Genomic DNA, 14,481 nt, shown 5'->3' with positions numbered 1-14,481 from the left:
TTTGGTTGATACTGCAGCCGCAGTAACGTTTTATTCAAATCATCGATTCAGTGCAAACTCGGGAAGACGCGTTTCGGCCAACTGAGTGGCCTTGCTCACATGAATGCGTCGCAAAAGAGTGACGTATTTATACAAAAAAGGGGGGTAACTATACATTCGTCATAATTGATTCGTAACTGACGACATGATCATAGATATAGTAAAAATACCTTGCACCTCCTTTGATTGTTTCAACTTATAAAATTCATATTTGTGGTTTCTCAAATATTTATCACTGTACAAATACATATACTATATTGAATATCTTAACTTTTATTACTTCTTCTATCCTAATGGTCGGGAAAACAAAATTATAAAAGCAGTGGGTAAATTCCGCTTCATTAAAGTTCCAAGTTATAATTACTCGGAGTTAAATCATCGAGAGAAACCTTGAGGTTCAATATGGAAAATTCTCCTAAACAAATGTTTATAAGCAATTACTGTCAATACATAGCAAAAAATGGAGCATTGCATAGTGGTATTTGACATTCATATTCTCGATAAATTAACAAACATTTAGAATTCTAAGTACAAATACTTGGTAGAGACAACATTATTCTCCCAGACCACTCGATATAACAAATTTATAGAATTCATATGTATCATACACAGAATCTATTCAAGCCTATCAAATCTTTTCTTTGGGCTGTAAAAAGTGTAGAGAAACCATAGAAGTGCTAACCGTGTAAAGTGCAATATAATTATTTAATCCAAAAACAGTTTTAGAGATGTGTGTAAATAAAGTTTCCTTAACCCAATTACGTGAAAAAAATGTATATATAATGAGATAAAATTAGCGGACTCGTCTATCGCAAAACTGCCCTCAAGATTGAATCACAAAACATCAGCGTCTACATCAAATACTTTACAGAGAGGCAGAGGAACCATCAAACTATATTGAGATTGACCACGATCCCTAGAGAAACCTCGATCAATGTAAAAGGTAATTCATGATGGTGAATCCTATTGTTATTCGGGAAAACACTTATTTTCTTCAACAAATTGTGATCCACAACAAGAGAGAGAACTCAAAAATAGGAAAAGAAGGAAGAAGAGAAATACAGAAATCCCTGACAGAGAGAGATAGCAGGGGTGAAAAAGAACCTGCAATAGTGAGCAAGAGAGGCAGGGAGTGTATGGTGGAGGATTAAAGAGGCGTGAGGTGGAATCAAGACTGCGCAGCTGTGTTATTTTGGTACCCTGACCTTCGATCGTACCGGCCACGGGCTTCTGAGCAGAGCTTTGGGCTGTGGTGTGACATTTGTTCTTTTTCCAAAATAAGTATGATGCATGAGAAGATTAAATGTTCACATAAGCCCTGAAGAAGCGCAGTATGTGCGAAACACGTGTTGGCTGTACTAAGAAAACTAATCAAGTGAATGAATAAAGAAGTTTTCACAAGAACTGATGTTTGATATTGTTATCATCTCAGTATTGTTTATTTATTAATGTTACCACACTGATTGGGTTCCAGTGTACTGGCAGCACTAATCCCTTTACCCACATATATTGTTGATACATATCTGTGTGTGTGTTTATATATATTTATATATATATATATATATCTCCTACTGGCGGTCGCCAGTAGGTAGTTATTGTTAGAACCTAGTTACCATAGGACAAGTGTTTTTTGATTTGCCAATATCTTTGGTGCCGTTTGACGAATCTTCGTGAAATTTTCCAACAGGGTTGTACCGCTCAGTTTGTGTGCTGAAATTTTCGGGGTGATTCGTCAAGCAGGGGCTGAGAAAAAAGGGGGTCCCAAAGCGCATTTTCTCCATGTTGATTTCCATAGGAGCTTTATTACAGGCATATATAAAAATAGAGAGAGACCCCTTGTAATACTCAAGGGACTAGGGTACTCTTAACAAGTATCAAAATAGAGGTCCCTTGAATCAACTCACACTGGAATAATCCCAAATCACAAAGTTTTGCAAAACAGTAAAATTCATTAACATAATTTTTTTCCCCACATTTATTGTATACAAAACATATGTTTCATCATATTAAAAACATCCCCTATTGAAGTCCCTTCCTTGGACTATTGAAAACATATAATCTCCACAAAATCAATACAAGAAGCAAATGGAAAGTGGAGGGGGGGGGGGACCGGGGGAGGATAAATTATTACACCATAAATAACACAATCAATAACACCCCATTATGAACCCGCATAACAGAGAAAACAACAACATAAAAAGACAATGCACTTTGTCATATATTGCACATCATCCGACCCAACGTCTTAATTGTACAGCTTATGAGATGTCTAACTCATTTATCTCTACAAGTCTGTACCAGTCCGTTTATTGTGCTTTTCAATGCGTCGACGCGTTTCGATGGACTTTCTTTATACCACCATCTTTATCAAGACAATTGATAGAAGTTTTCTCAATTTCAATATTCAGTTTTTCAATCCTGTATATAGTCTTGCTTTACCCTTCATTTATCTCGCACAATACGAGTCTGTTCTCACTTCCTCAATTAGTGGTTGTGAGCCTTATCCGAGCTTTCTGCGCATTTCTACAATTTTGGAATTAATGTCGTTCCTGTTCCTGCGTGCATCGCTTTTTTTACCACATATCTCAGGGGAATATGGAGGTCCGTGACGATCCTCCCTATTTTTTTCACCGCCTTATCCTTATGGCGTGAAGCGTGTTGTGTAAATGCGGAAGTGTTTCTCCGATAGACGCACAAACAGGAATGGCATTAATTCCAAGATTGCAGAAATACGCACAATAAATGTGGAAAAAAAATTTATGTTAATGAATTTTACTGTTTTGCGAAACTTTGTGATTTGGGATTATTCCAGTGTGAGTTGATTCAAGGGACCTCTATTTTGATGCTTTATTACAGGCTACTAGCAAGACCAACTTGGGTTTTGACTTATATAGCAGCAAGGCCAAGTCAAAGTAATCAAAAATATAACAAAAGAAGGTGCCAATGCTGCACTGCACTTTCAGAAACAATTAAACAAAAGAACTGACTTAAACAATTCCATTTTGTCCATTAGATGGTTGATTTTAATCAAATATATTTTAGGCAAATTTTCTTATTATTTTGCACGGTTTTTAAATGACTCAATAATATACAAACAAAATCAAAGGAACCACATACGAAAATCCTTTACAATTATTTACATTTACATAAACACATAAACATGTCCATACAACTTTCATACCTCAAGCGATCCGACACTAGACAACATTCAATTTGAAATTTACATTTATATACAAACGGATAGAACATTAATGAATAGCACTTAAACTTCTTGAATAACCTATTTAGAGAGTATTTTGTTAAGTTGAAGGCGAAGACGAGTCAGAGAAAGGTCAACGCGTTTCGAATCCCTTCACCGGGGATTCTCATCAGGACCAAAAATATCTGAGAAACAGAAACCTATACAGAGCTGGGTTAGACCAAAAACCCTTTGAATGGCCAGTATATTTAAAACAAACGTTGCTAATTTTCACAATTTCCAAAAGCGGAGTCTTACCTCCACTTTACAATGGCACAACCGCGAGTGAAACGAGTGGTGGTTAGCCTGCGATAGAACACATCTATAGACTGCAAAGGTGGAAAAAGAAATGTTTTAGAGTGGAGAAAGAACAAAGTACCAGCTTGCGTCTAATCTAAACGCTAATGTGCCGACAAGTACATGGGACAAACTTACAGGTGGTTTTTAAAGATGACTCATACCGACGTCCGTGGCTCCTCACTCAGCCCGTGCGGAAAAATGCTTTAGTCTCAGAAATTCAAAGGCAGCGACTCGGTGATATATCGGCCGGTCACTGCATCAAGAAACAAAGACATATTCAGTATGTAATCCGAGATGTTGTACCGGAGAGACGAATGCGTGTTTCCTCCAACGACGTAATTACCTTATCAGTCTTATTTCAGAGCGCCCTTGGGTCCCAGCTGCACCGTGCACGAGGGCCAGTGTTTGAATAATACTACCATCGCCATTTTGTACTTCTTGGACGGAAGCCCATCGAAGGCAAATACCCCAGGGGGTTATGGGAGTTGTAGTTAGATCGCGATTTTGTGGGAGAACCGACACAAATTTATTATTCAGGGCATCTTGCCACATTTATAGGGGGGGCCAGTGGATGATCCCCTAAACAACTCGTAGATGTCACACAGTGAATGGTTTTTCGGAACACTAAACAGGGCTTCGCTCTGTTAGCAGAGGTGCGGATCACATTGGAAATGGGCATACCTGGCTGGCTGAAGCTAGAGTGATATTTAAGATTATACTTACAGATTAAAAATCTCTGATAGCTCATTCAGACCAGCCACTGATGTATTAAATTTGATAATGAGCATTGCTTCTCTCCTCACTAGTTTGGCGTCAAGGTCGCCACCTCGGGTGTCCTGTGTAACTTTTGAAATTACAGTCCATCTCACGTCTCTTTCAGTGTGATTTTTATTGAGCCAATGGTTCACCAACGGGGCATTCGGCACGTTCTTGCGTATCCTAGATTTGTGCTGTTGTATCCTTGTCTTTATCTCTTGGTTAGTTTTCCCAATGTATAATTTGTCGCAAGGGCACAATATCCCGTACACTACAAACTTTGTCTTGCAGTTTGAGAAGGAGTCGTGTTTCCAATTTACCCCCTTGTGGGTAAAGAAATTCCCTTCAATTGTGGAGTCGCAACAGACACATGTCCCACATTTGTGATGTCCTTGTATTGGAGGCAGATTCAACAAACTTCTTAGATCCTGATTTTTAGTTTTTGGAAGTGCAGCTCTGACTAGCTGGTTGGCTATGCTTTTATCTTTTTTGAAAGCAAATAACGGAGTCTCTTTAAGTGACACATCCAGTTCTTTGATCAAATGCCAATTTTGGGAGATGGTCTTTTTGAGCCAGTTAGACGTTGGGCCAAAAGTTGATACACAAACAATCCTGTTGGTTTTGGATTTGGACTTTCTCTCCAGAAGTGCTTCACGTGGAGTCCACCAAGCACGTTTGATTGCTTTCTTTAGGAGTTTTTTAGGATATCCTCTCTGGAGTAAGTTGTTCTTGAGATTTTCGGCATGGTATAGGTATTCATCCTTAAAGCTGCAATTCCGTCGAATTCGCAAAAATTGGCCGTACGGCAGATTATCTTTTAAGCTGCGAGGATGATTGCTGGAGTAATGTAGCGCTTTATTCCTGTCCGTTTTTTTCTTGTAGAGTGTAGTGACTAGGCCTCCATTGCTGGGATAGATTTCCACGTCCAAAAAAGGGATCTTATATTTGGAAATGTTCAAGCTGAATTTTATGTCAGCCGTTCTGTTGTTTAACCAGTTGACAAATTCATGGAGTTGCATTTCTTCACCAGTCCATGTCAGGAACACATCGTCGATGTATCGGACCCAGTTCGTAATATAGATTGAAAAAGGGTTGTTGTTGTAAACAAATTGATCCTCATATTTAGACATGAACAAAAAGCTGGCAATTTTGTACTCTCTAAATAGGTTATTCAAGAAGTTTAAGTGCTATTCATTAATGTTCTATCCGTTTGTATATAAATGTAAATTTCAAATTGAATGTTGTCTAGTGTCGGATCGCTTGAGGTATGAAAGTTGTATGGACATGTTTATGTGTTTATGTAAATGTAAATAATTGTAAAGGATTTTCGTATGTGGTTCCTTTGATTTTGTTTGTATATTATTGAGTCATTTAAAAACCGTGCAAAATAATAAGAAAATTTGCCTAAAATATATTTGATTAAAATCAACCATCTAATGGACAAAATGGAATTGTTTAAGTCAGTTCTTTTGTTTAATTGTTTCTGAAAGTGCAGTGCAGCATTGGCACCTTCTTTTGTTATATTTTTTTTTTTTTTTTTTATTACAGGCTACAGCACGACCTGCTAAACGGAATTACACCAAATTTGGCAAAAAGGTAGGTCTTGGTTTAGACTGGGCCCTTTTTGTTAAATGGTGTAAATCCATTCAGTAGTTCATGAGAAATTTAAAAAAGAAAAATATCAATATCTGAGCACCGATGAGGGTTCGCAAACCCTCCCGGGCACAAGCTTCACTCTGATTGGCTGCCAACACTCAAACCAGGAAGTGTTGGCAGCGATCTTGTGACTCGGTAACCAAGTCACAAGAAAAGAGTGGAAAAAAGGTTGAAAAACAAGAAAAGGAGGCAGGGTAGAAACAACCCGACCCCCTAGGCCTGCCAGCCAAAAAAAGCATTACAAAAAAACAAAACATCAGAATTCATGTTGGGGTCGCGAATCCTGCCATGAAAATAAAAAAAAATGAAGCACGGGCTCACACGCTTCGTTTTTAAAAAGCCCCCGGGTGGGCTAGGTCCCGGGGGCAATGAGTGATCAATTTGCGTGGGCCCCTGCAGCCCGGGGACTGCCACCCCCCCAGGGCTTATTAATTTGAATGCGAGGGGGCCATTGCCCCCCGCAGCCCCGAGGACTGCCAACTCCCCGGGGCTTTGTTTTTAAAGGCATGGGGGGGTCCCAACCCCCCTCAGGCTGCCCCGGGGACAGGTGGTGGTCCCCAGTGCATTGACATTTAAAAGGTGGAGGGCCTCGCTGGCCCCCCCAAGCTCCGGGGACCGCCACCTCCCCGGGGCTGATTTTTTTTTAAGTGTGTGGGGGAGGCTCCTATCCCTCCCCACACTGCCCCCGGGACTGTAATTTCAAAAGTTACACAGGACACCCGAGGTGGCGACCTTGACGCCAAACTAGTGAGGAGAGAAGCAATGCTCATTATCAAATTTAATACATCAGTGGCTGGTCTGAATGAGCTATCAGAGATTTTTAATCTGTAAGTATAATCTTAAATATCACTCTAGCTTCAGCCAGCCAGGTATGCCCATTTCCAATGTGATCCGCACCTCTGCTAACAGAGCGAAGCCCTGTTTAGTGTTCCGAAAAACCATTCACTATGTGACATCTACGAGTTGTTTAGGGGATCATCCACTGGCCCCCCCTATAAATGTGGCAAGATGCCCTGAATAATAAATTTGTGTCGGTTCTCCCACAAAATCGCGATCTAACTACAACTCCCATAACCCCCTGGGGTATTTGCCTTCGATGGGCTTCCGTCCAAGAAGTACAAAATGGCGATGGTAGTATTATTCAAACACTGGCCCTCGTGCACGGTGCAGCTGGGACCCAAGGGCGCTCTGAAATAAGACTGATAAGGTAATTACGTCGTTGGAGGAAACACGCATTCATCTCTCCGGTACAACATCTCGGATTACATACTGAATATGTCTTTGCTTCTTGATGCAGTGACCGGCCGATATATCACCGAGTCGCTGCCTTTGAATTTCTGAGACTAAAGCATTTTTCAGCACGGGCTGAGTGAGGAGCCACGGACGTCGGTATGAGTCATCTTTAAAAACCACCTGTAAGTTTGTCCCATGTACTTGTCGGCACATTAGCGTTTAGATTAGACGCAAGCTGGTACTTTGTTCTTTCTCCACTCTAAAACATTTCTTTTTCCACCTTTGCAGTCTATAGATGTGTTCTATCGCAGGCTAACCACCACTCGTTTCACTCGCGGTTGTGCCATTGTAAAGTGGAGGTAAGACTCCACTTTTGGAAATTGTGAAAATTAGCAACGTTTGTTTTAAATATACTGGCCATTCAAAGGGTTTTTGGTCTAACCCAGCTCTGTATATGTTTCTGTTTCTCAGATATTTTTGGTCCTGATGAGAATCCCCGGTGAAGGGATTCGAAACGCGTTGACCTTTCTCTGACTCGTCTTCGCCTTCAACTTAACAAAATACTCTCTAAATAGGTTATTCAAGAAGTTTAAGTGCTATTCATTAATGTTCTATCCGTTTGTATATAAATGTAAATTTCAAATTGAATGTTGTCTAGTGTCGGATCGCTTGAGGTATGAAAGTTGTATGGACATGTTTATGTGTTTATGTAAATGTAAATAATTGTAAAGGATTTTCGTATGTGGTTCCTTTGATTTTGTTTGTATATTATTGAGTCATTTAAAAACCGTGCAAAATAATAAGAAAATTTGCCTAAAATATATTTGATTAAAATCAACCATCTAATGGACAAAATGGAATTGTTTAAGTCAGTTCTTTTGTTTAATTGTTTCTGAAAGTGCAGTGCAGCATTGGCACCTTCTTTTGTTATATTTTTTTTTTTTTTTTTATTACAGGCTACAGCACGACCTGCTAAACGGAATTACACCAAATTTGGCAAAAAGGTAGGTCTTGGTTTAGACTGGGCCCTTTTTGTTAAATGGTGTAAATCCATTCAGTAGTTCATGAGAAATTTAAAAAAGAAAAATATCAATATCTGAGCACCGATGAGGGTTCGCAAACCCTCCCGGGCACAAGCTTCACTCTGATTGGCTGCCAACACTCAAACCAGGAAGTGTTGGCAGCGATCTTGTGACTCGGTAACCAAGTCACAAGAAAAGAGTGGAAAAAAGGTTGAAAAACAAGAAAAGGAGGCAGGGTAGAAACAACCCGACCCCCTAGGCCTGCCAGCCAAAAAAAGCATTACAAAAAAACAAAACATCAGAATTCATGTTGGGGTCGCGAATCCTGCCATGAAAATAAAAAAAAATGAAGCACGGGCTCACACGCTTCGTTTTTAAAAAGCCCCCGGGTGGGCTAGGTCCCGGGGGCAATGAGTGATCAATTTGCGTGGGCCCCTGCAGCCCGGGGACTGCCACCCCCCCAGGGCTTATTAATTTGAATGCGAGGGGGCCATTGCCCCCCGCAGCCCCGAGGACTGCCAACTCCCCGGGGCTTTGTTTTTAAAGGCATGGGGGGGTCCCAACCCCCCTCAGGCTGCCCCGGGGACAGGTGGTGGTCCCCAGTGCATTGACATTTAAAAGGTGGAGGGCCTCGCTGGCCCCCCCAAGCTCCGGGGACCGCCACCTCCCCGGGGCTGATTTTTTTTTAAGTGTGTGGGGGAGGCTCCTATCCCTCCCCACACTGCCCCCGGGACCACCACCTACCGGGGCATTAATTATTCAAATGCGGGGTTTGTTACGGAGCCCCGGGGACCACCACCTCCCCTGGTCTTTGAAAACATTATAAGGGGGCCGCGCGGCCCCCCCTCCTGGAGCCCTTGACGGCCCTGGGGACCGCCACCCCCCAGGGCTGCCTCCTGCAGTGTGCCGGGGTGCCCACCCCCGGGACACTGCTGTTTGCGATGGCAGGGCGGGAGCACTGCTCCTGCCCTGCCATAGCAAACTCTGCTTTGCTTAGTTGAAGCGAGAGCAAGGAAACCTGCTCTTGCTTCAACGAAGCAAAGCAGGATTGCTTTTGAGCAAGGGGAGCTGCATGTCAGCAGCTCCCCTTGCTCAAAAGCAATGCCGGCTCCCGCAGGAGACGGGGAGCCGGCGAGACCATGGGGGAATTGGGGCTCCCCCCACGGTCCCCAACGCAAAGGGCCGGCCCCAGGGGATGGGGCCCTCTGGGCCAGAAGTGCCCCGGGGGGGCACGCGCCCCCCCTCTCCCTCAAAATAAAAAAAAAAGAGGCACAACCCCGGGGGGTGCAGTCCCCGGGGCCAATAGAGTCCTCAGGAGGGGGGCCACGCAGCCCCACCTCCTTAACATTTTTTTTTTTAAATAATAAATATGTGGCTATGCCCCGGGGGATGCGTTCCCTGGGGCCAAATTGACCTCGTAAGGGGGGCCCCGTGGCCCCCTTCCCGTTTTTCTTTTTTTTCTCACGGAAAAAACGGGTCAGGCCCTGGGGGATGGGGTTCCCAGGGCCCCAAATATTGTAAAAGAAGGGAGGCCACACAGCCCCCTTCTAAAAAAAAAATAAAAAGCCGGCATCGTGCTGGAGGTCCCGCCCCCTCCCTGCAGCACTCTGCAGACGCACCCCCTGGCGCGTTGTAAGTTTGGGGAATTAATTCCCCTTGAATAATGAGGGTCCCTGGGGGCCAACTAACCCACCAGGTACCTCCTGTATGCGCCACAGAGCTGCATTGCAGAGAGGTGGTCCGAGGCCACGCCCCTTTTTACATCACTCTGCAAACACGGCTTCTGGTGCACTGCTGGTGGGGCGATGAGGTCCTCTTGTGTCCTGAGGACCTCAGGACACAAGTGGACTTCATCCTCCGAGCAGCAGTGCACCAGAAGCACAGTGATACACCCACTCACAAATCTATGCACAGAGTAACACACCCCCCACCCACTCACAAAGACACTCAGGCACCCATACAGATACTCAGACAACCAATCAATAACCCAAATAGACAGTCATGTAGCTACTCACCAACCCATGCAGCTGCTTATACACCAACTGACAGACTGATACAGGCATGCACAGTTTACTCACTAACCCATGCATTCAGTAAGATACGCTTAATCAGTCACTTATACAATCAGTCACGCACCTACTAAATCATTCATTCATACACTTATACACCCACTCATTCTTCAATACACCTTGGCATATATATATATATATATATATATATATATATATATATATATATATATATAAAACATATTTAAACTTTACAGAAACACACATTCCTTGGATGATGTCATCAGTGATGTCACTGCCCATGTCATGAGTGATGTAATATGTGATGTCATCAACAGTGCATTGCAGGGGCGCGTGTTATAGTTAGCTCTACTAACTATAACGGCCGAATTTCTCTGGTTTTCTACGAGTGAAATGTCCAACTAACTATAACGTCCCTGAAACCTGTGTTTTTTCAGTATGTATGTATATATATATCTCCAAGCTCGATTCTGCCGTTTGATGCGCCTTCCGCACTCTGGAACGGGTGCGGCTTGCTGTGGCGGCGGTTCCACGAATTAATCACAGCTCGTACTCCCTTTATCAAAAAAAAAGAAGGTGCCGCATTCTCGGGTGATTTGAGATTAATTTATTTAATCAAAAAACAAAAAGCGGGATGCGTTTTGGCTTGCGCCTTTTTCGACCGATATATAGATATAGATATATATATATATATATATATATATATATATATATATATATATAATAGGGTTTAAGGTAATGATATTTTTAGGGTTTAGGGATGGGTATATTGGTTGGTAAGGGTGTATTTAAGGTTTAGGGTGAGTAAGCTATTGGGTGGTAAAGGTGTTTTTGAGGTTTAGGTTGAGTAAGGGTATTGGGTGCTAAGGGTGCTTATAGGGTTTAGAGGCGGGGTGAGGGTATTGAGTAGTGAGGGTGTTTTTAGGATTATGGGGTGAGTTAGGTTATTGGGTGGTAAGAGTGTTTTTAGGATTTAGAAGTGGTAGACATCGACAGTAGTCCCATATTGACTAGAGAGCAAGCTTGATGTGCTACTCCAGACCACAGAGCTAGGCTCTGGGTCTCAGAACCACGAGTATAAACCTAGGTGTCATCGCACACGCGTGATTGTCGTGTGTGCTGAGCCAAACAAATATTAGGATTCTAGATAACCTGCAGCTGTGATCACCCAGGGCAGGGAGGCAAGCCTGCAGTACCATGCAAAGTACAGTCCCATGGCAACACATTGCAAGCGTTTACTTCTCATTAGTAATGAACTTCATGAGTTACACTGTAAGGTTACATGCATCAGTTGCGTTTCCAGGAGTTTGTTGGCCACTATACATGTGTAATCTATAACTCTATCAAATGAGTCTTATGGCGCATTGCTGGTAGGCAGACAAGCTTTCAGTTAAAGGAAGAATAGCTGATTGGTGGAAGAAAAAAAACAGGGGAGAGTTTGCTGGTTCGATGTAAAAAAAGATAGACTGCTAAGACGTCCTTTGCTAAAACTTAGTATTAGACTCTGAAGTAAAGAATTACAAGATCTCAACCTATTGTAGGTGTCTTTCTGCAGTATTTTCAACCTGTAAGTAATGCCTAATTCTAGCCATTCTAACGTCCAGCTTATTTTCAGACCATGTTGATGTACTGTTTTTTATTTATTATTTTTGATTGATATTATCATGTATGTAACGCAGGGTTTTGGGTCGTCTCTGTTTTGTTTTCACAAGCTCCCTCGTTTGGAGCCGGACTCTTTCTAACATCCATTTTAGACATACATGACTGCGCATGCCGCTGCAGTCTTTTGTACAGGGTTCCACTGCATTTTAATTTCAGTGTGTTCCGGTGGTAGAGTGCACCTCAAAGTGCCTAGAGTGTTTTAATTGAATTCTTTGTATGTTCTTCAATCCTCAGGAAAGACGATTCAAATCAAGCCGAGGCTGTGAAGGAAAATCCCAGATCTGCGCTCCCGGTGCCTTCTTGCACTCTCCCCTGGACCCAGCACTCAGCGGACGGTGCACGCGCTCAGGAACTCTCAGCCGGGAGCTGCCTGGCCCTACCTCAGGAAGCCTGCTGCCTGGCCCCAGGCAGGGACTGTGTGTGCTTGTGTGAATGAGCGCCTGTATGCTGCCAAGGCAGTCTTTGCTCGTGTATGTTCCCACTGCGGGGCAGCTCAGAGAAACATGATGTTCTTTACATTTTAATAGTATTTTAAAGTAGATTGTTTTTCAGTGACCATGTTCACCCTCTTAATATTTTACAGTTTCAGTACAGGAAGGGGTTTCCCGCACTGCCCTTATTTTTGTTTCCTGCATAGAGTCCATCCTGGTCAAGTCGTATGAAATGTTGACAAAGGGAGGGTTTAGAATCTTGCTAAATCTGGATTTACACGAGTCTCTGAGAATCAGTTGCTGCCTATTAAGCTTTACAGTTTTGTTCTAGTGTTTGCTATCTTCGAAACTAATGTAACAAAATTAAAAAACACATTTGGAGCGCTTTGTTGATCATTTGATAATAAAATAACGTGAACATGGTATGCTTTTGGTATGTGAAAGGTTATAATTGCACTCGGATTTCGTACTAGGGATTGTGTCCTATCTTTTGTAAAGTCCTACAAGTATTTTAGAAAGCTCAGCTGGCTAGAGGGTACCACCTGCCAGCCAGATGCGAAATTTCTCTGTACAGGGTCCTACACCAGTGTCTCTGGTCCTTAATTTGACAAAGACGTAGCAAGAGTGCCACGGGCCCTGGTGCACACAAGAAACATGTCCACCGCCACGCCTGCCCAGCTAGTAAAATCAGCCATGGGGTCCCCCGCCAGCTCTGGAGTCACTGCACCTGCTGCACTATTGATAGCACTGCCTCTGCTGTAGAGAGTGAGCTAGTGAAACAGGAGGCTTTATGCACGTCAGACTGCGACGGATCTTTTCCATATTACCTACAGTGCTTAATTTGTGCCAGTGTTTTCTGGTGCTCAGCACCGGCACTTATTTCTAAATACAGGCACCTATTTATGAGAATCCACCACATGGTGTGCGTGTGTGTAATTTATAAACAACGTTAATTGGTGGAGAATTTAATTATTTATCTTTAAAAAAATATATAAAACTCGGTCTTAAACCTGAAGTATAAAGTAGCATGTGGGTTGCAAGACCTGCAGTTACCCCAAGAGGAATGCCTTGGGTCCTGGCACTTAACTTTTTACAAATTAAGCACTGATCACCTAAATGCCATAGGTTCCACATTGAGGGTTCCAAGCAGACCATGCACGCACAAATCGGTGCGATCATATTTACCTTTTCACTGCTCTCAGATTCTGAAGGCGGGATTGATGTCTAGCAAGTGGCAGGGGAGGTTGAGATACATGTGCGGCCACTGCCAGTGTGATGTTTATGATGCCGGGCCAGCCGTGCGTCGTGGTGGCACCAAAGGCAGGGCCTGGTCCTGTACGTGTGCGTGCATATGGCCTGGAGCACGGCTTGTGCGGCCAGCATGCTTGGACGGGAATAGTTCAGGCTTCCCGCCTCGCCTCCATTGGACTCTCCGCGGGTGACACAGAAAGGGAAACAAACCCACTGTAGAGTCGTTCCTCGAAGGTGGGGTGAGCAGCTAGAAGAGCGGGGGGCGGAGTCCAGACTACACACGCCTCTCGGTCCTGTAGCGCTTTAGTGCCGCGGCACGGGCTCGCGCGTCCGCCCCCTCCATCACAAGCCCATCAAAGATTGATTGGTGCGCGCGATGACGGCGTGCTGAGCGCCGCATCCTCCGCGCGCCTCTTTATTTAGTCGGAAACAGATAAAAGACGCCGGTGTGTGGAGTCAGTGAGCACGCGCCGGTGCTGATGTGCTGAGCCGGAGATTCCTTCCTTTTATGTACAGTGAGTGCACGCGCCTGGTACATGTCTGACTGAGCAAGGCGGCCTCTGGAATTGAGAGTTGTTTTTCCTGTTTCTGTTACTCGTGCAGGATATTACAAGGATTGTGCTTGTGCCTGCACCACAGTGTTATATGGGGAGGGCTCTTGCACGGTGCAGTGGTGTGGTGTGCACACACACTGAGAGAATGACGTTGTTGAGAGCCCATAGGATGCCACAGGAGCAGAGATTCTTATAATTGCATCATGGTGAGTTTTCTCCTCCTTTACACTAACGTCACTGAGCTGTATTTTATTCAGGGCTCTAGTCGGGGTACCACGCGGGTGGACGGCGTCCCCCCACTTATTTTAC

The 14,481-nt window shown here is 43.5% G+C and overlaps 1 protein-coding gene across 1 annotated transcript in view; it reads left to right on the top strand.

Annotated features, from left to right (window-relative positions):
- ZC3H3 (zinc finger CCCH-type containing 3) overlaps positions 1–12,748 on the top strand; it is a 1,788,705-nt gene extending 1,775,957 nt beyond the window's left edge. The window contains exon 12 of the mRNA XM_085604688.1: positions 12,171–12,748. Coding sequence (XP_085460814.1) covers positions 12,171–12,202 — 32 coding nt within the window. The 3' untranslated portion in view covers positions 12,203–12,748. The remainder of the gene's footprint in view (positions 1–12,170) is intronic.
- Positions 12,749–14,481: the final 1,733 nt, after the last annotated feature.

The sequence above is a fragment of the Triturus cristatus genome, chromosome 5_1 (genome assembly GCF_964204655.1).
Source record: "Triturus cristatus chromosome 5_1, aTriCri1.1, whole genome shotgun sequence".
Classification (NCBI taxonomy): domain Eukaryota; kingdom Metazoa; phylum Chordata; class Amphibia; order Caudata; family Salamandridae; genus Triturus; species Triturus cristatus.
The sequence above is the reverse complement of the archived record's forward strand: the minus strand, read 5'-3'. Positions and strand labels throughout refer to the sequence as shown.